The sequence below is a fragment of the Photinus pyralis genome, unplaced genomic scaffold (genome assembly GCF_008802855.1).
Source record: "Photinus pyralis isolate 1611_PpyrPB1 unplaced genomic scaffold, Ppyr1.3 Ppyr1.4_LG9, whole genome shotgun sequence".
In the NCBI taxonomy this organism is placed as follows: Eukaryota; Metazoa; Arthropoda; class Insecta; order Coleoptera; family Lampyridae; genus Photinus; species Photinus pyralis.
Window position 1 is genome coordinate 18,552,628 of NW_022170878.1, and position 25,554 is coordinate 18,578,181.

A 25,554-nucleotide genomic window follows, 5' to 3' on the forward strand; every position below is an offset into this window, starting at 1 on the left:
CCAATGCTGTCGGGTACGTGCTGTCGGAGGAGAAGACAAAGGTTGTTCACTTTTGTCGACTCCGTAAGCCCCACTATGACCCCGTTTTGTTTATGAACAATCGTATAATCAGTGTTGTCCAAGAAGTCAAGTTCCTCGGACTTACCTTTGATAGGGGATTACGATGGTCAAAGCATTTGGAGAATGTTGCGGCTGCATGTAGAAAATCGCTGAACATTATGAGAGTTCTAGCTCATCATAGGTGGGGAGCTCACCCTAAGACCCTCCTAGATATTTATAAGGCCCTCATCCTGTCAAGGATGGATTATGGATGTGCAGCGTACTCTACATGTGGCAGTAATACTTTGATTGAGAAACTTGACAAGATTCAGAACCTGGCCATTCGCTACTCTTTGGGAGCATATCCAACAAGTCCGGTAACATCGCTCCACGTCGAGGCAAATATTCCCCCTCTAGCTCTACGCCGGAAACAGATTGTTGCAAACTATTATATAAAAGTAAGGATAGATGATAAACATCCAAATTTTATATCACTTACTGATGCAACTACAATTGCTCGGCTAAATAGATGTAGATCGTTAGGTGTTAGAGCTAGAGAGGTATTAAACTATCTCCAACTGGATAACGTTGACTTTACGAATATGTCATCTATTGCACGACGTGAACTTGTGAAGACGAAAATTTATGAGCGGTGGAGTGAACAGTGGTCGGAGACTGATACGGCTTTGAAGAAGATCAAACAGAGTCTGGATCCGCTATTTTATATCGACGTTGGGCGTTTGAACTTGATCAGGCTGTACAGACTCCGGCTGGGGCATACTGCCCTCACTCATGGATATTTGTTGGCGGGCGAAGAACGGCCACTATGCGAACAATGTGGTGTTATTTTAACACCACATCATATTATTTCTGTCTGTCCGCAGTACACAGATGTACGTGTGCTCTTTAATATCGACCCTGCATGGGAAAATAACTTTAAAAACAAAGAGCAATGTAAAAATACTCTTGCCTTCATCCAAAGAATTGGTATAGCAAATGATCTATGATATTTTTAAATTGTTGGTTTTGTATGTTAATAAATGTAACTAGATCCGTTTCTGTCCCATTGTACTTATATAGTCATCTTTTTCTGTGTAAAAGTATGTATAAAGGCGAATGGCCCTAGAAGCCGAAGCCTCAGGTGGGGTTTTAGTGGGTGAGAGTCCCACACTACTCCGGACTTTTCCATCCGGAGTGTGCATAATGCATTTCCCCACCTGACACAAAAAAAAAAAAAAAAAAAAAAAAAAAAAAAATAGTGATTTTTTCCAGGCTACATTTTCAGGATGAGGATTTTTCTATAGCGAATATCTCTAGTGAGAAACTTTTTCGGGAACAAGCCTTTAGGAATGAAATATTCCAAGGGCGATTTTTTAAGCGCAAACAAATTTTCTGAAGCGAATATTCTGGATATTTACAAGGGCAATTTTTTCAGGAATCGATGATTTTTAGAAACGAATTTTTCTTAAGGGGAACAAGTACCATTTTTGGTGCACACCAAACATTCAAATTCAAATACATTCACATTAATTCACATTAATTAAAATTAATTCACGTTAATTCAAATTAATCAACGTTAATTCACTTTAATTCTCTTTAATTTGCATTAATTGTAATTAATTCACATTAATTCTAATTAATTCAGGCTAATTCAAATTAATTCGCGTTAATTCAAATTAATTCAAGGGAGTGTACACCAAAAATTCAAAGTTGTTTCCCCCTAGTCGTGATACACAGCGGCAAAGACTTGGCGATTGCTAATCTACTGAATACGAATTTGCACGTACATTGATTTTACCAAACAATTTCTGACATGGAATTATTTTACGATAATCTCTTTTCAATATTCTACCAATATAAAATCTATCTATTTCCCAAATACGTCTCCTGGTGCGTTCTTTTATTCCTTTCTCTGAGCCCATATCTTCCAAGCATTCACCTAATCTCTCCCTTTCCCATACTGGAAATCTCCCATCATAACTTTACGACATCCCTGTTCTTCCTTACTTACACTCTAACTTTTTCGTACAGTTTTTTTATTTCTTCATCATGACTACTTGTCGGCATGTACTTTCATTTCTATGATTCTATTACTTTGGTAACGCGTACAGAATCTGTAAAAATGCGCATGTATCGATTGGTTCGCAAAAAGGCAGAGTGCGACATCAATGAAAAAAGGAGTTTTTAGAGAAGTCCTATAGTCCGATTGGGCCCAATTGTGAATATAAACCATCCGAGAATACACACATCACATAGCTACACGTAAAGAAAAATTCATCAAAATCCGTCCAGCCGTTTAGGAGGAGTTCGGTCAGAACCACACGTACAGCAGAATTTTATATAGGTAAAAATACTCCATTTCTTCATTTTTTATCTCCACTTAATAATAGAAGGTGAAATGTTGTCTCCACTCCATCTTACTTCATTTGCACTAGCCAATTTTTCGGATTTATTTATTAATAATTCGATAATCCGACATAAAAAATCTATCCTGGTCGCACAATGGGTTCGAATAAACACACAATTAATTGATTGATCAAAAATTTAACTCCGAAACACATTAAATGAAAAAATTAAGTTGATCGTCAGGTGATCTGAACTGACACCAACCATCAAGTTTGATCGACACCAAGCATTGAATTTGAAAAAAAAAACTAATGGTCGTTGATGCAATATTTTTTGTCGAATAAGAATGAAAGAATGAAGAAAGAATTTGTTTCGGTTTTCGTGTACCTACAGTTACAGGATTGGGAAAGTAGATACACTTTACATATGAAATAATTAGGGTTGCAAATGACGGTACATGTAGGCATATAAATTTGAAGCCAAAACCGATGTAAAGCCTGTTTCATAGATATCTGTTTGTTTGGTGTTGTTATTTGGGTTGAACTTCACTTGAATCCGAGTTGAAAACGGAGGAATTATTTTAGTTTGGCTATGGATTGACTGGAGGCTGTTACAGGGTTTAATTAGCTTGAATCCAGTTATATAGGTTTAATGATAAGAATTCAAGAAGACAAGAGCGTAATTTTAGGAATGCTTCTGGTACAGATTAAAACATCATTTGAAAATTCCTCATTTTTAATTTGATTTATAAATCCCACATTTTGCGTTTTATGCAAATTTCGTAATGACATTAAAACTGTATTGTATATAATTAAGAGAACCGATACACCTTTCAAACATCAGTCACCATTTCCGTCAACATTCCACACCAACACTCCCTCACGCTCAACGCCCGTCCAAAACCGAAGTAATATTTTATCGAAAATCCCATGATCGTGATTCGGTAGTCTTCATGATAAATTTTTTAACGACTTTGAATGATTTACATCTCGGCGGACGTGATTATATCGGCATTCTAGATAGACAACTTATAATTAGCCCTGGTTCATACCTAATATCCGAAACTCTCTGTCATTATTGTCCAAGCGTCTTATCCAAATTTTCTGAACTTGTAATCGGATAACCTTTCCTCCACTGCCATCGTCGACAGACGAAACGTAATTAAGGGCAAATTAAGAAAGACGTGTGCCGGTTTGTGTTACAGACCTTTTTAACGGAAACGCGATATTCTCCTAATTAGCTACACAATAAAAAATGCTTGCGATCAAAGTCATTAGGGTACAGTTACATCACTTGGGCGATTATCGTATGAAATGGAATTGGAGTGTCCTTTATAAATAATTAAATTGCACTCGTCCGATATTTATAGAAAGGTACCTACTCCATTAAAATAAATTATTGGGGGGTTGATATTTATCTATCGCCGAAACTTTTCCTCCCCACTTTTTAATGGAAAAACCTTCCTTACGTTCGGATGTAATTACTTCTGTATCGTGGACGGTAATTATTGTTTCGGAATGAATAAACACGGGAATAAAGGGGCTATTAATTAGTCACGATGGAAACGACGGTAGGACGAGAACAGCTGGGATAATTAAAACATAACACGGGAGTAAAGGTATTTGCTCTTTCAATTTTTATTAGTTTTGTGCCGGCGGGATGTTACGTGATGTCGGACGAGAATGGACGTTGCCGTTTAAGTGCTAATTTCCCACGAAAGTGTTATTTTTAGAACGACACTCTTCTTTAAAATGACCAATGGTCAACAATAACGATAATAATTAACAAACGTCCACATGCATCTGCAACGAAGAATACTTGAAATTGATCGAAAATGTGGGAAACTTTGCCATCCATGTGAAGTTGGCCCCGCTCACATGAAATAATTTGACAAAAATGTGTCGATAGTTAGTGCTACACTGCTACGTTAGTGCTCTTTAGTGCTCCAAGCTTATCGTTAGTGCTGCTCTGTAATATGAGAAAAATAAAAAAAAGCGGGGCGGGGACAACTTCACACTCAACTTTTATTAAATTTACCGAAATAACGAACGCACACGGCGTTAGTGCTATGTTAGTGCTATTAAATGCCAGACAAACACTATCTCAAATTCTTTCGCTGTTCCTAAAAAATCAAGTGTGAAGTTAGCCCCGCCCATACATTTTTAATTAGATGAAACCACATGTGAATCGTTAGTGCAAGGTTAGTGCTGTTTTGTGCTAAAAAATTGCGATTCCAGAATTTCATCTTCCCAAGAAAAACGAAAAAAAGAGTGGTTACTGCAGCTTGGACTCGAACCTCAACACCGAGAAAAGATTGCGTTCAACGTTAGTTCCGGTTTATGGTGGTTTAAAGTTATGCCGTTTGGATTATGCAACGCCCCTGCAATTTTTGAGCGCCTAATGGAATTAATTCTTGGAGGGCTCTCATGGAAAACTTGTTTGAAGTGCCAACTGGCAACTAATTACGATGAAAGGTATCCTATTTCAACGAAAAGTGAAATATCTCGGTCATGTGATATCTGAAAATGGAGTTGCAGTAGACGTGGATCCGTATCTCCCAGGTAATGCAAAAAGAATCAAGCCCTTAGAGAATCTCTCCTCCGAATTATTGTTTTTCCCTTTCCTCCAACATTTTCCATATATTTTTATATCGCCAGTGGATGTGTCTCATCTTCACAATCTTTCCGCCCTTTGAGAATAAATCTCCTACAAACCGGTTTGGAGATATTCGCTCTTAAAGTTTTGATATCACCAATTGATATATTTGTTCCAGATTTCTCAATCGCCCTTTGTGAGTACCTCCTCTGACAATCTGTTCTTGAGATATAAGGAAGTGTATTCGATTACGATATGTCGAGTCGAGTCCAGGAGGTCGATTATGGTTGGTAGAAATTAATTCCTTTGGTTAAGACCATTCATTAGAGTATCATAAGCCCCCCCCCCCCCCCCGGTGATCCACGGATTTTGAAAAGGAATCGCGCAGGAAAGTTATAGTTTGTACAAGTGAATTCATTTCTGTGAGACCTTTCATTTGAATAACATGATGGTCAGAACGTGTTGCCCCCCCCCCCCCTTTTTAAAAGTTATACTTGGACCCTAGGACTATTCCGCAGGTGCGACAATGGAAACAAATACATTTTAGTAGCGATGAACTTTTTTTCGAAATGGACAGAAGCTTATGGCCTTCCAAATCAAGAAGCTGTCACAGTTGCGGACATGCTGGTGACGGTTTTTAGCAGATTTGAAGTCCCATTGGAATTATAATCCGACCAACTCCAGAAATTATTCCAGAGTAGGTATGTGCCAACTGCTAAGCACCCGAAAAACTAGGACAGTAGCCATCTCCACCCACAGTCTGATGGAATGGTGGAAAGAATGAATGGGAAAACACTCAAGCAAATGTTATTTGGATCATCAGGGTGACTGGGATAAGTATTTGCATTTGTTTTTAATGGCGAATAGATCTTCAGTATATAAAAGCACGGGACAAACTCAAGGACCCGGACCCAAATGAAATATCTGTTCCGGTTCTGTTTATATTTAAGCGAAAATATTTATAACGGTTTCGATCCGGTTTCGGTTCTAAAAAAAATAACGTTTCGGTTCTGCGAATTTTTTCGGTCTGTAACGGTTTTTTTCGGTTCTAGTCTTTTAGAAAGTATGGTATTCAAAAGATAACAACGTAATTTGTTAATTAATAGGCGTGAAAAAGAAGTAAAAAGTCATGAATACCAAAACGTGACGTATCGTCAGTGTAGATAATTTACAACGAGAAGGGGAATAAAGGAGGAAGAGGGAAATATGTATTTAAACTTAATTTATTAATAAAAAAAAAGAAAAAATACACAAACATTTTTGTAAAAAAAGTAAGTATGGAGTATTGTTTTTGATCGATATTTTCTAAAACCTCGCCCCTGCTTTTTTAACTTAAATTTACAGTAGTGGCTAAATTACCGCCACCGCCATCCGTCAACTGCCTTCAATTTCGATACCTTATTAAAAATTTATAATCCACCGATGACATTCATAGAGTTATATTTTATCAATTTTCCGCACGTGTTTGGGCAACTTTCAATAACCTCTTAAGAACCGTAAAAAACGAAAAAAAAAATCGGGGTTCCGGTTCTCACTAAAGTTTCCATTTCTGAAGCAATTACGGTTTCGGTTCGGTTTTCGGTCCTGAACGAAATACCGGTTTCAGTCCGGTTTTCGGTTCTTTCTTGGTCCGGTCCGGGTCTCTGGACAAACTCCGCCCTAAGAACCCTTCGGTAGGGAAATCCGATTGCCCTGTGACTTGAAATTCGGTATTAGGCTCGGAGAAGCGGAAGTACACAATATGTTGGAGATGAGACATTTTGGCGACACCGATACGTAGATACACCGAGACAACTAGCCTTCTGGAGGCAAAAGTTGAGAAGTATATTTTCCAGAAGCGAGCTTTCTACACATAATACTCCTTAAATATCGTTAATAGAACCCAGAGCTGGGCAGTATTCGATTTTGTAAATACTTTTTAGTATTCAAATCCTTTAAAGTATTCAAATACATGGTAATTAAATACTTTTATGGAAGCAGTATTTGTATATGTAACTCAAAAACTTTCACAAATATTTAGTATTCGAATACTTCGCATAGTATTTGAATCCTTAACCTTCCTGTTTTACCAAAAATCGACTACACCAAAATTTCTCGGGAAAACACTTTTTCTTATTAATTTTGGTGCGTAGAATCCAAAACAATTCGTACTTTTTCGATCAGACTTCTCAATCAAAAGTTATAGACTAGAAACCAATTTCGAAAAAAAATTCAAAGGGCTGTAACTTTTGAACTAGTAGCCCAATCTTGGAACTGTTTGAAATTATGGATTCTACAGGCCACATTCTATAAGAAAATTTTTTTTCCGGGTCGATCTGAGACAATTTTTTTTTCGGGGCTCAAAAAAAGGCAGTGTATAACCTTCCTTTTTTACCAAAAATCGACTACACCAAAATTTCTCGGGAAAACACTTTTTCTTATTAATTTGGGTGCGTAGAATCCAAATCAATTCGTACTTTTTCGATCAGACTTCTCAATCAAAAGTTATAGACTAGAAACCAATTTCGAAAAAAAATTCAAAGGGCTGTAACTTTTGAACTAGTAGCCCAATCTTGGAACTGTTTGAAATTATGGATTCTACAGGCCACATTCTATAAGAACATTTTTTTTCCGGGTCGATCTGAGACAATTTTTTTTCGGGGCTCAAAAAAAGGCAGTGTATAACCTTCCTTTTTTACCAAAAATCGACTGCACTAAAATTTCTCGGGAAAACACTTTTTCTTATTAATTTTGGTGCGTAGAATCCAAAACAATTCGTACTTTTTCGATCAGACTTCTCAATCAAAAGTTATGACTAGAAACCAATTTCGAAAAAAAATTCAAAGGGCTGTAACTTTTGAACTAGTAGCCCAATCTTGGAACTGTTTGAAATTATGGATTCTACAGGCCACATTTTATAAGAAAATTTTTTTCCGGGTCGATCTGAGACAATTTTTATTTCGGGGTTCAAAAAAAGGCAGTGTATAACCTTCCTTTTTTACCAAAAATTGACTGCACCAAAACTTCTCGGGAAAACACTTTTTCTTATTAATTTGGGTGCGTAGAATCCAAATCAATTCGTACTTTTTCGATCAGACTTCTCAATCAAAAGTTATAGACTAGAAACCAAATTCGAAAAAAAATTCAAAGGGCTGTAACTTTTGAACTAGTAGCCCAATCTTGGAACTGTTTGAAATTATGGATTCTACAGGCCACATTCTATAAGACATTTTTTTTCCGGGTCGATCTTGAGACAATTTTTTTCTCGGGGCTCAAAAAAAGGCAGTGTATAACCTTCCTTTTTTACCAAAAATCGACTGCACCAAAATTTCTCGGGAAAACACTTTTCTTATTAATTTTGGTGCGTAGAATCCAAAACAATTCGTACTTTTTCGATCAGACTTCTCAATCAAAAGTTATAGACTAGAAAACCAATTTCGAAAAAAAATTCAAAGGGCTGTAACTTTTGAACTAGTAGCCCAATCTTGGAACTGTTTGAAATTATGGATTCTACAGGCCACGTTCTATAAGAACATTTTTTTCCGGGTCGATCTGAGACAATTTTTTTTTCGGGGCAAAAAAAAGGCAGTGTATAACCTTCCTTTTTTCCAAAAATCGACTGCACCAAAATTTCTCGGGAAAACACTTTTTCTTATTAATTTTGGTGCGTAGAATCCAAAACAATTCGTACTTTTTCGATCAGACTTCTCAATCAAAGTTATAGACTAGAAACCAATTTCGAAAAAAAATTCAAAGGGCTGTAACTTTTGAACTAGTAGCCCAATCTTGGAACTGTTTGAAATTATGGATTCTACAGGCCACATTCTATAAGAAATTTTTTTTCCTGGTCGATCTGAGACAATTTTTTCTTCGGGCCTCAAAAGAAGGCAGTGTACAACCTTCCTTTTTTACCAAAAATCGACTACACCAAAATTTCTCGGGAAAACACTTTTTCTTATTAATTTTGGTGCGTAGAATCCAAAACAATTCGTACTTTTTCGTTCAGACTTCTCAATCAAAAGTTATAGACTAGAAACCAATTTCGAAAGAAAATTCAAAGGGCTGTAACTTTTGAACTAGTAGCCCAATCTTGGAACTGTTGAAATTATGGATTCTACAGGCCACATTCTATAAGAAAATTTTTTTTCCGGGTCGATCTGAGACAATTTTTTTTTCGGGGCTCAAAAAAGGCAGTGTATAACCTTCCTTTTTTACCAAAAATCGACTGCACCAAAATTTCTCGGGAAAACACTTTTTCTTATTAATTTTGGTGCGTAGAATCCAAAACAATTCGTACTTTTTCGATTAGACTTTTCAATCAAAAGTTATGGACTAGAAACCAATTTCGAAAGAAAATTCAAAGGGCTGTAACTTTTGAACTAGTAGCCCAATCTTGGAACTGCTTGAAATTATGGATTCTACAGGCCACATTCTATAAGAAAATTTTTTTTCCGGGTCGATCTGAGACAATTTTTTTTTCGGTGCTCAAAAAAAGGCAGTGTATAACCTTCCTTTTTTACCAAAAATCGACTGCACCAAAATTTCTCGGGAAAACACTTTTTATTATTAATTTTGGTGCGTAAAATCCAAAACAATTCGTACTTTTTCGATCAGACTTCTCAATCAAAAGTTATAGACTAGAAACCAATTTCGAAAGAAAATTCAAAGGGTTGTAACTTTTGAACTAGTAGCCCAATCTTGGAACTGTTTGAAATTATGGATTCTACAGGCCACATTCTATAAGAAATTTTTTTTTCCGAATCGATCTGAGACAATTTTTTTCTCGGGCCACAAAAAAAAGGCAGTGTATAACCTTCCTTTTTTACCAAAAATCGACTGCACCAAAATTTCGCGGGAAAACACTTTTTCTTATTAATTTTGGTGCGTAGAATCCAAAACAATTCGTACTTTTTCGATCAAACTTCTCAATCAAAAGTTATAGACTAGAAACCAATTTCGAAAGAAAATTCAAAGGGCTGTAACTTTTGAACTAGTAGCCCAATCTTGGAACTGTTTGAAATTATGGATTCTACAGGCCAAATTCTATAAGAAAATTTTTTTCCGGGTCGATCTGAGACAATTTTTTTTCGGGGCTCAAAAAAAGGCAGTGTATAACCTTCTTTTTTACCAAAAATCGACTACACCAAAATTTCTCGGGAAAACACTTTTTCTTATTAATTTTGGTGCGTAGAATCCAAAACAATTCGTACTTTTTCGATCAGACTTCTCAATCAAAAGTTATAGACTAGAAACCAATTTCGAAAGAAAATTCAAAGGGCTATAACTTTTGAACTAGTAGCCCAATCTTGAAACTGTTTGAAATTATGGATTCTACAGGCCACATTCTATAAGAAAATTTTTTTCCGGGTCGATCTGAGACAATTTTTTTTCGGGGCTCAAAAAAAGGCAGTGTATAACCTTCCTTTTTTACCAAAAATCGACTGCACCAAAATTTCTCGGGAAAACACTTTTTCTTATTAATTTTTGTGCGTAGAATCCAAAACAATTCGTACTTTTTCGATCAGACTTCTCAATCAAAAGTTATAGACTAGAAACCAATTTCGGAAAAAAATTCAAAGGGCTGTAACTTTTGAACTAGTAGCCCAATCTTGGAACTGTTTGAAATTATGGATTCTACAGGCCACATTCTATAAGAAATTTTATTTTTAAATTTTTAATATATTTGAGTGACAAGTATTTGAATACTTTTTACTGTATTCGAATACTTTTTATAGTATTCGAATACCTTTGAAAGTATTCGAATACATTCTAAAGTATTTGAATACTTTTCAATGTATTCTGCCCAGCTCTGGTCCATTACGGAATCGATCAATATGCCGTTGGAAAGTAGCTGGCGCGTTTAGGAGTCCAAACGACATGCTCGTTAACAGAAAACGAACGACGTCTTATCGTGATCGAGCTCATTGTCGCTGCGATAACCAAAAATGGTACGTTTATGCAAAAGATTCATGACTGATTTCGGCTAAATTTTTGTAGTCAATGCATAAAAGACAATGTTCTATATGAAGGAACCCCCGGAATGGAGCTTTTATTTTAATGGAAAATGGCGACACACACTGTATCAGTTGAAACGAGTTAGAATATCCACTGCCATTGGTAGTGGCTGTTGTACTTTAACCAGTTGGTGAAATAAAACATAACCTCTACAGTTTAAATGTGTAATCCTATCACCTTTTGTTGTAGCATTGAATCATAAGATTTATTATTCAATGGTTGTAGTTAATAATGGATGCTTTCGATATTTTTAAAAAATTGACCCAAGGCGCTCGGTTTAAACGAAATTCCACTCGCAGCGAAAACCCTGCGAGTACTTTTACCTACAAAACTGCATTGCCCGAAAAAGTAAAGCTAGAGGATGCAGAACAGAGTCAGGCCCAGCCTGAGAGTGATGAAGGTGTGGATGTGGACGAAAAGGCACTGACCTTACTGGGTACCATAACGTCGGACAAGCCTAAACTGAAACGTAAGAAGCCAAGTAAACTCAGCAACGAGGAACGAGAGAAGATTGTACACGAACAGGCGGTTAATCGTACTCGAAATCAACTGCACATAAACGTGTCCGGAAGCGATATACCGGAACCGATAGTGTCATTCGATCAGCTGTCCATTCCTACCGACCTAATTGTCAATTTGAAACGGGCCGGTTACAACGAGCCGACTACCATACAAAAACAATGCATTACAGTCATGCTGGAGGTAAACTTTCTCGTCCGTTTGTACCGAATTATATCGTAATTTTAGGGTAGGCAGGTGCTGGCCTGCGCACCGACCGGCTCGGGGAAAACGGCCGCCTTCGTTGTGCCCCTGATTCATCACCTGAAAGGTCCGCAGCGCAAAGGGTTTCGTGCGGTTATCGTTTGTCCGACGCGCGAATTGGCCAGGCAGACGCAACGTGAGTGCCTTCTGTTGTCTTTAGGTCGTGGATTTCGCATACATGTCATACACAAGAAGGCGCTCACTCAATACGCGCCGAAGAGTTCTCAAAAGTTTGGTAAGAGGTAAAAGACACCGCAGTAATTTGATTTTGCTCATCCAATTTAGACCTATTGGTGACGACCCCAAACAGCTTGTGCTACTTGCTGAAACAAGAGCCGCCGGTCATATCTCTGGCGAAGTAAGCTCCAAATATCCCCCGCTTCAGGTGTGGTTTATTCTTTGCGTTTGTAGCGTGGAGTGGCTGATTATTGACGAAGCGGATAAGCTTTTCGAGACTGGTCTTAATTCTTTTCGTGACCAAATGGAGGAGATCTTGTTGGCCTGTAGTAATAAGGATCGTAAAATAGGGATGTTTAGTGCCACTTTGACCACTTTCGTGGATGAGTGGTGCAAGGAAAATATGGCAGATTTTGTTCGGATAACTGTGGGGCAAAAGTGAGTACCTGTAATTTGTCATTTCCATGGATTACTGCTAGCTAGTAGTGGCCAAATTTGGCTCTTTTTTTGTAGTAACTTCCAAAGGCTAGTATGTATTGTTTATTGGGATTTTGTCACTTTTATGTAAATAGTTGCAGAAATGTTCTTTTTGAATCTTTGCTTTGGTAGGTAAGTGTTTGAGATTTAAATTTATAGGGTAAAGTAATGGACTCAAGAAAATTTGAAGAATTGTGTGATGTGTTGCCTATATGTAAGTATTTTCTCACAATTTTGTCTGATTTCGATTTGACATGTTTCTTGACTTGGCCGTCAATAAATATTATTATTATTATTTACTTTTTTTCCTCTATTTTTCTTGATGGGAGTTATTTTGAGCTACCTATTATTGATTTGTCAATGTTTAGTTCTTGTATGCGTTTGGACATGGATTTGGGTAGGGTCCGTGAAGTTAGCAGAACATTGAAGGCACAAATGTCGAGACTAGGTGGGTTGGTTAGTGCTTCGTTTGTGCCGGTTTGTGCCGTAAAAAGTTTGCCAGCAAAACATACCGTTTGGAAATTATTTCGATTTTTAAAGGTTCTGCTAATAGGCCAGTCATTGAGGATTTTTTCCTGGAAATAACTCGGGAAGTACAGAAATTTTGTAAAATTCATAAAATGCACAATTCTAAACTTGCCGCCGGGGCCGCCATCTTGCCAAGATGGCCGTCAAAATCGGTTTTCCGTCGATATCTCCAAAACTGCGCATTTTACGAGAAAATATGTGGCGAGCAAAATTAAAGAAACGAAAATTTCCTACAAAAAATGTAGCATATTTTCACTAAAGTTGGCCCTTACGCAGTAATTCAGAAATTTTTAATAACCAGTGGCGTATATTTTATCCAAATAATTCATTAATCATTTAATTAATTAATCAAATTGATTAACAATTAGTCTATGATCAATTAATTTTAGTCGTCGCAATCTTCTATGGTGATAGACTTGTCAATTTTTAAATTTTATTAGTTAAATCAATCAGTTATATTGTTATATTCAATTCCTTTTAGCTAACATTATGGACTTTATTTGTTTGGTATGTGATAATTTATGTTAATTTTACGTTAAGAGCGCCATACCTATAGCACGTGACCTTGCACGTGACTTCTCTAACCACACTGTCACGCTCCTACGCAAGAAAACCATGCATCACTGTTTTTCTTTCTATCCCTCTAATGACGACCACTTAGCACTTACTTTTGGTTACCTTCGTTAGGCGGCGCCACCTCACAGTCGCTTGAAAGGAAAATTTCTTTTTTCCATTAATAATAATAAAATATTGCCTTGAAAATTACTATAGCATGGAATGGTCAAAATAAACGCTTTCCATGATAGACTATGAATTAGAAATGACAGTAAAAAAATTTCAGATACCACCGTCAAAAAACCTTACGGTTTAAAGCTTTTAAATGAGTATTTGAAGTTGTTCTTTAATCAATTTCAATATCAATATCAAAAAATCAAAACTTAACTTTTCCGCACGGTAGCATCTGTTGAGACCCAGCACTTTCCTTTCATTGGATTTATTTCTCATACATCGCTTCGCCTTTTATTGAGCGAAGTATCTAATCGATTTGGCAATTAACTGCATGGATGTTCAATTTGATTTACCGTTAAAATTTCACAAAAATTGGTTACAAATAAGAAATTTACTTTTGCACATGCGCGAAAGAAGCTTTTGATATGTTTGAAATAATCGATCGATTTGCCTTTAGTAAAGGATGCTAATGTTAAAATTCCAGTAAGATCGGTCCATAAGTAACAAAGTTACTTTTGCGCATGCGCAGAAGATTACGGCCTACCAGTTTGGAAATTAATGGGTGCCTTCTCCACGCGGCAAGGACTGAAAAAATTACTCAATTTGTCCCATTCAATTTTGAGTTATCGTGCTAAAAACAACCCGGACAACGACAATGGACTTTTTTCTGTGATGAAAACAATACTTTACTTACCCATATATGGGTGTGGAAAAGTAATATCATAGATGATGCGATTTATATACACTTTATATACTACTTTAAACCACAGTAGGCGATGTGAAACAAACACTGATCTAGAAACTAAACTGTGTTGACATTGTAGCTGGAAAGATTTTAACAGACAAAGAGTCTGGCACAAGAAAGTAAATAAAAAAATTATAGAAACTTGAGAACGAAATAAAAGATTATTTTTCATAGCCTACTGTGACTTAAAGTAATAAAGTTTAAAAAAATCGCATAGAAAACCAATATCATTCATGGTGTGTTATATTTTTATCAGGCCGTGTGGCGCAATTCAGTTTAGGCTCGAGTGTGGTACTATGGGTCCCTGGTTCGAATCGGCGTTCGGGCATAGAGATTTGTAAATGTATAGTGGGTTGGGTTGGTAGAGCGACCTTGGATGAAACGTGCTGGGAGTTTTCACACATTCCCTTTTTTGGTCAAACTTTTTACTATACATTCCGGCACAAAGATAGCATTAACCCATGCGTGACAATAACATTATACTTAGTTTCAACAGTATAGCGACAAAAGTGTACAAGGTTTCCAGAACATCTAAAAATTGAGATAACCTTTAAAGGCAACTTTTTACCCCGCAAACCGGCACAAACGTAGCACTAACCAATCCATCTAGTCTCGAAATTTATGCCGACAAAAGTGTGCGAAGTTATAGCAAACATCTACAGACATCTAAAAATCGAAATAAGTTCTTCCAGGAAAATATTTTCCTGGCAATACAGCAGAAACCGGCACAAACGTAATTTGTGAAATATGTGTCGATATTCCTTTATCGACTGAAGAAGGAGAATCTGACGAATTCAAAGAAGCCAACGTTGATCCCGAAATAGGGATAAACGTATTCCGCAATGAAAACAGTGACATTAACGAACCGCCAGGTCCGTCAGGCCTGCGTAAATAGAGAATCTAATGTTACTTAAAATTAATTGATCATAGACTAATGATTAATCAATTTGCTTAATTAATTAAATGATTAATGAATTATTTTGATAAAATACACGCCATTGGTTATTAAAAATTTCTGCTTTTCTGCGCAAGGGCTAACTTTAGTGAAAATATGCTAACTACATTTTTTGTAGGAAATTTTCGCCTCTTTAATTTTGCTCACCACATATTTTCTCGTAAAATGCATAGTTTTGGAGATATCGGCGGAAAACCGCTTTTGACGGCCATCTTACCGACGGCCATCTTGGTAAGATGGCGGCCCCGGCGGCAAGTTTAGAATTGTGCATTTTATGAATTTTAGTTCTTCGCACTCAAGTATACAAAATTTCTGTACTTCCCGAGTTATTTCCAGGTAAAAATCCTCAATGACTGGCCTATTAGCAGAACCTCTAAAAATCGAAATAATTTCCAAACGGTATGTTTTGCTGGCAAACTTTTTACGGCACAAACCGGCACAAACGAAGCACTAACCAACCCACCTAGTGTCGACATTTGTGCCTTCAATGTTCTGCTAACTTCACGGACCCATTTGGGTATATTATTATTATTATTATTGATTTTTATAATTATTACACCAATTAGAGCGATAATACGCAAATCAGAATCAGATAAGAGAACCAAATACCACACACTTTTAGAAAACAATCATTTCTTCACTATTGGACTGGAGTCAAGTGGTGTGTGGGGACAGGAAGCACTGACCTTCACCAAACAATTAGGAAAATGGATACAAGAGATCTGTGGAGACCCAAAATCTACCACCTTCTCACGCCAGAAGATAGCCCTCGGAGGTTCAAAGAGAGAATGCCGAAATGATACTACAAAGTATACATGACAGTCAATTGATGTAATTATTATTATTATTATTATTATTGTTTCTGAATATTAAAATTTTTTTTTTTAATGTTTATTGTAACCGCACGTAAAATACTACCTGTCTTGAACCCAGTCTCTTAATTACCTTACTTAAAATGTTGATTGAATGCATTTTTCCCAGTCCCGGTCCCAATCACAAACTCTTCCCAACTTACCTGAGCCCGCCCCACGTTGCTGGGTGCCAAAAAGGTATCACCAATTTTTTTTTATAGAAACGCGGCGACGGACTTAGTCGACCAGCAACTCCTTTTCGTGGGCAACGAGGGGGGAAAACTCTTGGCATTCCGCGACATCGTCCGCAAAGGACTCCAGCCTCCCGTCCTCGTCTTCGTACAAAGCAAAGACAGAGCGCAACAGCTCTTCTCCGAACTAATCTTCGACGGCATCAACGTCGACGCCATTCACTCCGACAGGACTCAAACGCAGGTACAGTAGACCGATTGGTCTTAACTCCGCTGAGCGCGATCAAAATTGTAGAGGGACAACACCGTTCGATGCTTCCGCGAGGGGAAGATATGGGTGCTGATCTGTACCGAACTGATGGCGCGCGGGATAGATTTCAAAGGCGTCAATCTGGTTATAAATTACGACTTTCCTACGTCGGCCATTTCGTATATACACCGCGTGGGGCGCGCCGGTAGAGCGGGACGCTCCGGGAAGGCGATCACGTTTTTCACTCTGGAAGATACGGTCAACGTGCGAAGGTATGGCAACCGTGGAAGATATTTGTGAACTTGTCCGTTTCAGTATCGCGCACGTCATTCGCCAGTCCGGGTGCGAGGTTCCCGAGTATATGTTGACAATTAAAAAACGGTCGAAGCGGAAGTTGAAAAAGCTGAAGAGCAGGGCGCCGCGCCGAGAACTGATTAATACAACTCCGGCGTATCAGTTGGACAAGTTGTCGACGAACGGGTTGGTAACTGTACGAGCCGTTTGGAGCGTTTGGTTAACTTGTGTTTTAGGCGATACGTCAAACTGCCAAAAGGAGATGAGAAAAAGAAGAAGAAAGGAACTGTCAAAGGTGGCAACTTGAAATAAAGCGATTTTGCAAGTTATTGTTTTTCATTTAGCCTGCGCCGGTTTTTTTGTTAATTACTCCCCATGTTAACTATAGTTGTACCCCACGTTGAGGGCGCCTGGTAAGGTGAGGCGGCGCAGCCTTTGTACAAAACGGTAAAAAGGCGAGCGCTACTCGTATGGTGTTCTAAAAGAATTAAGATTAGCGTTCCCTACTACATTGTGAATAAAAACTAATGAAAATACCAATACTTTGTTTTCACCCTTAGTATTTGCAATGGACACAGTGTAGATAAAGTGAAACAAATGATTGTGCATTCTAATGACATCTGTCATTCTTATTTCAAATGCACGTTATAAAATGACGTTCAGAACATATGACAATTCTGTTTCTATAGAAACGATCACGACGGCAGAACCTAAGCTTATTATTTTTGACGTCCCTAAATTAAATTCAGAATTGTCAGAAGCTTTACAATGATTTATATCGGTTCTGCTCTAAAATAAAGTTTTGTATTATACACGACGATAAACGGAAACTAACCATCTCGTGAAAGTGTAAAAGTCTCTTTCACTCGATCCCTTTATCGTCTTGTATAGTAAATAACTATTGACTTGACTATTATGGGCAATGCTAGTCATCACAGTAACTTACTGGAAAACTTGCCAAATTCTTCCTGGGCTAAAGCATGGTTCGTAGTTAGTAATACTTTTAGGTTCGAGACTAAAAAATTGTTATTTTAGACAAATCTTCAACAGATGGCACTAGAAAATGGACATGGGGTACTACGATTGCCTCCCTACCATTACGTTTTCAATCCCATCGAAAATATATGGGAAATTGGCAACTAACACTATAAACCATACATTGGCCAGAACGCACTAATAAAGGATACCAACAAAATTATTTTAAATTGATGGTACAGAGAAATGAAATTTGTAGCCTCACGAACAATTTAGGCCAAAGTTTATGGCCCTTGTGACGTTCAATAGCCAGCTGGAACGATGCACGTTGATGTTCTTGGAAAAAATGTGATGTTCCTAGAATCTTGAAATTCGTGACCTAATTTTTGTAGTTAAGCAATTTTGCTTTTGATGTCTGTTAATTTTGTTCGTGTCGGCTATGCCAGGGTTTTTGTTCCGAAGAAGGTTTCCCTGACACCTCCTGATTGTGTACGTAATATATTTTACATGTTCTCGTCTTTTCTTACGCCCTAAATGAGTTTTTATTCAATAACCTATCCGATTTGTGTACTGTTATTACGAAAAAAACATTAAAACCATTTTTTCTTTATGTACGTCCAAAAATAATGTTCACCTTGTTAATAAAACATCGCCATATAGAGAACCAGTTTCAAATAAATACCGTGAATTAACTTGTGGTCTGTTTAGTATGAATCCTGCATCCATTCTCACTTTTATTTTATCACGTTAAGTTAATTGTAGCAAATCCCGGAGCAAAGTCATCCAATTTTGATGTTTTTTAATGTACATGCAATTTATCATTTTTTCCAAAATGATGTGTTTGGTGTTTTTTTGTACCAAATTCGACATTTTTACATCTGCATTTTAGATTAGGATTTATCTTCAGAGTTCGGGCATAGATGAATCGTATCTTGGTGTGTTTTCCATGATTTAATCTAAGAGTTTGAACCTGGTGCCATCTCTTTGCCCCGAACGGCCGAGCAACGGATACGTCCACCGAGGACGTTGACGAATGTACCACGGACGTAATTAATTAAGGTAAGTCGATTATAAATTTTTTTGTCACGTTGAAAGTTTGGCGGATTATAGCACTTTGAGTAGTCTATATTTCACTGGAACTGATGTGGACGTTGAAAATAAATGAAATTTTTCGCGTCACGGTAATTGCTGTATGCTTAAAGTACAGAATTTCCTTATTTGTCACCTCCTTGTCGATTATTTACACTCGCATTAGAATTTATCTACGCATCAGACACAATTTTTTTCCCGAGGGTAAAATTAGAACAGTTTATTGTAGTCGAGCAATATTTATCATTATATCAGCCGTCGGATAGCAACAATTTATTTAATACGGTGTATATATGTACTCGAAAAATCACTTCAGACGTTGTTAATCAATAAGTTACATAGTAAACTTAATTTACGTTTATCTGGAGTGCGAAATTTTTATCGTGTCTTTCGATACATTGAAATGGCGCCGCCAATTTCTTTAGGCGAGTTGAAATAGACCGCTATCAGCCGCCTCTCGCATTTTAGACGATCTAAATGATATTCGAGATACGTACACACTTACAAAAATTATTGGCAAAAGGAACTGAAACCAATTGCATTTATAGGTCCCTCTCTTGGAACTGGACTCGCTAATCAGAAGTTGTGATAACGGGAACCGGTACCGTTATTATTAGTGGTATTTATCTTTCTTGCGGTTTTTCCGTAAACGAGCGCGTTTATCACTTTGGCATCGATATTGGAACTTCTATTAATCACAATTCTCGTATTGATTTAGTTGAAAATACAAATCCGTAAAAACGCTTCAATGGAGCGCAGCTACAGACATGAAAATTAAAGAGAAACCACTCTAACAGCCAAAACAATAATATCTTATACAGGTAGGCAAGAGTCAGTAAAAAATAATGGCATACTGCGAAAGCAGAATCTTCACTGAAAGGAAGAAGTACAGCGAATGCGTTATAAAAGGAAAAGAAGGGATGGCATTACGTGCAGAGAGGTACAAGTGTCAAGACAAAGTATTGTAACGGCGAAACAAGGAACTATATAAACAAAACTCTACTACTAGAATAATTTACGTTTAAACTAGTGGATTACAAAGGAAATTCTCAGATGGCGTAAGAATGTGGAGTATACACGAGAATAAGAATTTAAAAAAGTGGAATTTAAATCATGAATTTCTGGGAAATATGACGTGTTTGTTCTAGAACATTCTGAAGCGTTCTTGAGCATTCTAGAACATTCTAGGAAGATTGTTGCTTACTGTATAAGCAAATCGAATTGTGTTTCGAGTTAGTTCCAATTTCAACGTCGAAGTAATAAATAGTTCGCACGGTTATAAATCAATTCATTCAAGACTGTTATAAATTTATTGTTTATTATTAACTAAATAAATAAATAAAGTACGTAATTAGATAAGGGAATGGGGGGATGACACGGAAGAGGAGGAAGGAACATAGGTCAGACGAGTGAAAGTAGAGGGAAAGAAAATGAGAATGATATACAACAAAGAAGGAATGAAAGATTTAAAAAATAAAATAGGCAATATGGGGGATGAAAGAAAGGAGAGGGGGTTAATATTGTAGCGAGATTTTAATGCCAGAACAGGAATTAAAGGAAAATGGGTAGAGACGGGAAGAGGAACACAAGATAGAAAATCAAGAGATAAGTAGTGCAACAAAGAGGATGAAGTGTTATTGGAATTATCAGAAAAGAGAAGTTGGAGAATTTTGAATGGAAATATGGAGGGAGACAGAGACGGGCAATTCACATACATGGGAGAAAGAGGGAAGTCGGTAGTATTCAACGAAAAAATACTGGAAGAAATAGATGAATTTAAGATAGGAGCAATAATAGAATCAACCGATGGAAGAGATCAAGAAATGAAAAGACGCACAGGCAAAGGGGGATACAGTTATGAAGCTGTATAGAAGGACACTAGAGGAACAAGGAGAAGAAATAGGAGCGAATACAGAGGAGGAATGGAATAATATAAACGAAAGTATTAAAAAAGCAATAACGTGGAAATAAATATGGAAGGGGAAGGGGAAGAAAAAGAAAGGAACAGGAGCGGTGGGACAAAAGGTGTATGAAGAGAAAAATAGATATAGAGAAAGAAAGAAGAGGGAAAATAGAGGAGATCGACGTGAGAAAACAGAGAAAAACATACAAAAGAAAATGTAACAAAAAGAAGGAGAACAGAAAGAATACGAGGTGCAAATCAGGGAAATAGAAATTGAAAAGCATTTTTGGAAGATGATCAACAGAGGAAAGTAGAAAAATAATACAAGGAAATGCAGATTGTGAGATAGAAGGAACAAGGAATCTGGGAAAAAGGTGCACTTCAAACTTTAAAGAAGGAAAGACGACCGTATATACCTTAATGATTCAACCTGTCCTTTCTTACTGAGCAGACCTCTCCACCACGGTTTGTGTTGAAAGGTCAAGACTATCAAAGTGCGAAATGTTATCAATTTCCTGTTTAGTGAACTTCTTCATTCCGATAAACCTACGGACAAATCGATTAAGATAAAAGATTAAATTTCGCATAATTTGCCGATCAGTCAGTTCCAAATTGTTGAAAAAGTTCCCGAATCTCCATAGTTATTATGAGATTTCAGGTGCGTGATCTATACAAGGTGTTTCCGACTGTAAATGCCTTTGAAATTAAGCTAATTCAATATTTACGAAGTCGTTGAAACGGATTATCTATGAACAAGTGGATCTTGAAAAACGTCTATTAATATAGTTTCGATGAGTGATTTTTCAGTTTTTCAAATTTCACACTACTAAACCTATAATAAAAAACCGAATGATGATTATACCATTATCGGCAATAAATTCAGATTAAGATAGTGCAGCGGAAAGATGACACATCAATTAACAAAGGTACTCGGTTAATTTGCGTGGCGTTTAGCATCACTTTTGCAGCTTATTTTTAGATTTCAGCCTCATATGATTGCTTCATTGCTAATTAACTCAGATTCATTGACATCTAAATTAGTCATATCATTTACACTCTTTTTTATCATTTTTATACGGCGCCAACTTCTCTCCTTCTCTAGTTCTTGAATATTTTCATCTGCTTGTAACGGTAGATGCGAGTGGCATCAATTAATTCAGGGTTCTTCGTTCTAATACTTCTGATCTCTTCATCAACGGGAAATACCTTATGCCGATGGACAGGTACTGAAGATATCAAATTTACCTATAGAAAAGTGATCTAAGGGTGGGGTCGCTAACCCCTATTTTGCGGAAACTGGCGCTGGTTGAAGCGGAAGAAGAAACTGAAATCAAAAAAATTATAATTTTGATGAAAAGAGTGCTTTAATGGGGCCTTCTTAATGTGTGTATATCACATTTAACAGTTTTAATGCTCGTAATATAGGAAACTAAAACCGGCTAATAATTACTTAACGAGACTGAAATTCTAAAATATTAATTTGCCTCGGCTTCTAAATGGCAAGAGCTTTCGGACGAAACAAAGATAATTGAAATATCTTAACGGGAACGGTTGCAAACGGCGAATTAATTACAGATTTTGTTTACGGTAACTGAAACACAACTCTAGAAATTAAATCAATTACTTTTACCTTATATCTTCAACTCCTACAACCAACACAAATACTTTCCGCACGTCACTTTTTGTAACGAAGCGCCTCCAAGTACCGGGTGGTCATAAAAGTAGGTAAACTTCAAGGTGAAAAATAGGTGGTTCGAGTACCTGAGCCTCCTTTATATGTATACCCGGTTCCAAATCTGGCGAGTAGTTTCCGGTTTCGCCTCATAGTACTACTATGTGTAAGGTCAATCGCCACAATTTGGTAAAATTGAAGTCAAATCCGTGTCCTTTGTAAAGGTACCAAACGCAAATGCAAAACTGAAAAAATTGGCGATAATTATCGGGAGCTCATACTTTCGTATCATGGTCAAAAGAGAGCTTTCGTGTGTGGGATACGTTCGCGCCCCTTTTATCTTCTATTAATAGTGGATCAGACTAGGTCAACAGCAGAAAGGCGTCCACCATTACGTTTTGCGCAGATAATTTTTATTTGAATTACAGTTTTTCTGATGACCTATCCCCATCACAAATGACCGATTCTTCTGCTGCACAAACTGGCATAAAATATTCGTGGAAAAAAATACGGAATATACTAAAACCTCGCAAACATTGTTTTTGCCTCTTACGTCAGGTAAATAATAAAAATATTTGAATTGCAAATAATGTAATAAACATTGAAATCTCCGAGGTGGAACGACTTTAGTGTAAGAGATAGGTCACGTTTTCGTGTTTAACATTTGGTGTGATTGATACAATATGAAATTGTGATGTGCCCAAGTTGGGTAAAAACGTACGTATTTTGCATTTTCTTATATCAGTAGCTTCGTGTCGTTCTCAAAAATATAAATAAACTGCGTAGTGCTACATGGTTATAAATAAATATGGACCATGGTCCGAAATATGTGAATGCATTTACCTTGCGTTCCGCCCACTTACTGGATCTATGATGTGTCAGCTTTCCTGATGTCAAGGTACATCATTGTCGATAATGGTTTATTTACTTAGACATAAAAGTTTGGGAACTCTCACTCTCACGAAAATGTAACCACGCCATTACGATTACCTATTTCCCAAATGAACTGAATTTAATTCGCTTCTTTATTGTTCAATCGAATTTTTAGAACTCCATGCTTCGTTTTGTCCATTCACAACAGAGTTTTGTGCCGGGCCGCTTAAAATTCTAATCTATAATTCCTTAAAGTCGCAAAAGGACGTGTTACAATTAATTCGCCGCGATTCCACTAACCTGTTACGCTTTTAATACCGTATTTACTATGACCCTTCCGCAATTCAACGTTTGCTAGGCTCGGCAGCTTTATCTTTTTTGTACCTAATTTTCATAACTGCACTCTCAGCGATCCCCTTTCTCACTTTAACTTTGCCATTTATGTAGCTGGGTAGATTAACCGAAACGGACCCAACGCAAATCTCGCACGCAGCGTCCCTTCTCAGCCTATTGCCAACCGGTATTTACGTTGTCTCGGCTTTACGCAGACGAAACCAACGAAGCTGGGCGGTTTACTGCCATCCACGATCGCTTTTAAACCCACCCGCGCTTAGTATTCGTATAAAGCGGTACATATTGCTGTAGCTCCACGTTGGGCGTCAAGTAAAGAATGCCGGGTGCAAAGGTAAACGGGCAATTACACCCACAAAACACCTGTCGAGCTAATTCAAACAAACTAAAATTGAAACAAACAAAAATATTGACTGAAATTAATAATTTGGGAGACTCGGTGCCATCGATCAACTTCCGAAATTCCAAATTCAAATTTAAATCAGCACCTGGAATAAATCTTGGATAAAAAGAGAAAAATCTGACATGAAAGCTCCATCCGGGTAGCACAATGGGTTCGAATAAACACATTAAAGACTAGAAAAAAACACGTACAAACATTTACAATATTAGCCATATTGTTCGGTAATTCCTTAACATAACACAACACGCCCGCCACCAGGCACCATTAAGTCTATACAGATTGACGTGTTCTTTCTCGAGAACGTTTCGTGATTTTTCTAGAAACTTTCGGTTTGCTATATAACCAAATTGCAGGGTAGTTCCAACATCGATGCCGAAATGATTAGATATTAGTGAAGTTCGCGCTCGTAAGTTATAAATTCATTAATAATTAACTGGAAATAAATAAATCGCGTAATTAAATTTACGTTACAATATTATAATATTCCGATTCTATTTACTGGTACCAAGGATATGCAATTTCGCTCAGTCGTTAACGTTTACGTGTAGATTCCGTTTAAACATTATGTCATTTAGTCAATACGGCCTTCGATGAATAATGGAGAGGTGACGTAAAATATTATTTGTCAGTGTGTCACTGAAAAAACCAAACGGCAAAGCGTTCGCTTATGTAATCATGTGGAAGTTTTTCTCTCTGGAATTTTCTGCATTGAGGAAAGATTGCGGAATATTAATCAAGTACGCAGTGTGATTGATTTGAATTACACCCTGTGGGCCCAATCCGAGTAAACAGCTAAGGGTGGATTTTCTCGACACACACACACACACTTGACGGTTTAATGCTTGATTGAGGGTTGGCCTGCAAAATAGTTAACTTCGTTTTATTGTATTATAATTGGGAGTTTCCCTCTTTTATAGCTGTTTTGATTCCTATTTTTAGGATAATTATCTTATATGTCCGTGTAGTTATTATGTGTTTATTTTTGCGCTGTTTATTTTTTCGCTTTTTGCAAATTTATTTGTAAAAAGGTAGCTGCTTTTAAATGTCACTTTGGCCAACTTGCTCGCTGGCTGACTGGCTGGATGACTGGCAGCAAATGCGGGCCAGTAGAAGAACGCTAGCGGAAAGATGATGAGTGTACATGGGGTCGGCGACATCTGGGCGCCATCCCCGAGGGTGTTACACTAACGTGGTGATTTTTCCGAATCTTCTTCTACAGTTTTAGTTCGATTGTTTTCAAATTGGTGTCGTCGGAAAGAACAAACGCGCACAACTCTTTTTTTTAGGAGCGAAATTGACCACCTTTTGCACGGCGCGGTTTGGGGGAGAGGGGGTCGACTTCGGTCGTCCAAAGT

The 25,554-nt window shown here is 37.3% G+C and overlaps 1 protein-coding gene across 1 annotated transcript; it reads left to right on the top strand.

The window, feature by feature from the left end:
* Positions 1-11,093: 11,093 nt before the first annotated feature.
* Positions 11,094-17,260, top strand: LOC116180922 (probable ATP-dependent RNA helicase DDX52). Its single transcript, XM_031501104.1, has 8 exons — positions 11,094-11,676; positions 11,722-11,971; positions 12,022-12,094; positions 12,148-12,351; positions 16,420-16,633; positions 16,685-16,911; positions 16,955-17,119; positions 17,170-17,260. The coding sequence occupies exons 1-8, from the start codon at positions 11,206-11,208 to the stop codon at positions 17,243-17,245; spliced, it is 1,680 nt and encodes a 559-aa protein (XP_031356964.1). The 5' UTR covers positions 11,094-11,205; the 3' UTR covers positions 17,246-17,260.
* The last annotated feature ends 8,294 nt before the right edge of the window (positions 17,261-25,554 follow it).

Coding starts and splice junctions, on each gene's coding strand:
- LOC116180922 (XM_031501104.1), top strand. CDS start 11,206: ATGGATGCTTTCGATATTTTTAAAAAATTGACCCAAGGCGCTCGGTTT. Junction 11,972..12,021: donor GAAGAGTTCTCAAAAGTTTG/GTAAGAGGTAAA, acceptor CATCCAATTTAG/ACCTATTGGTGACGACCCCA. Junction 12,095..12,147: donor CCGGTCATATCTCTGGCGAA/GTAAGCTCCAAA, acceptor TTGCGTTTGTAG/CGTGGAGTGGCTGATTATTG.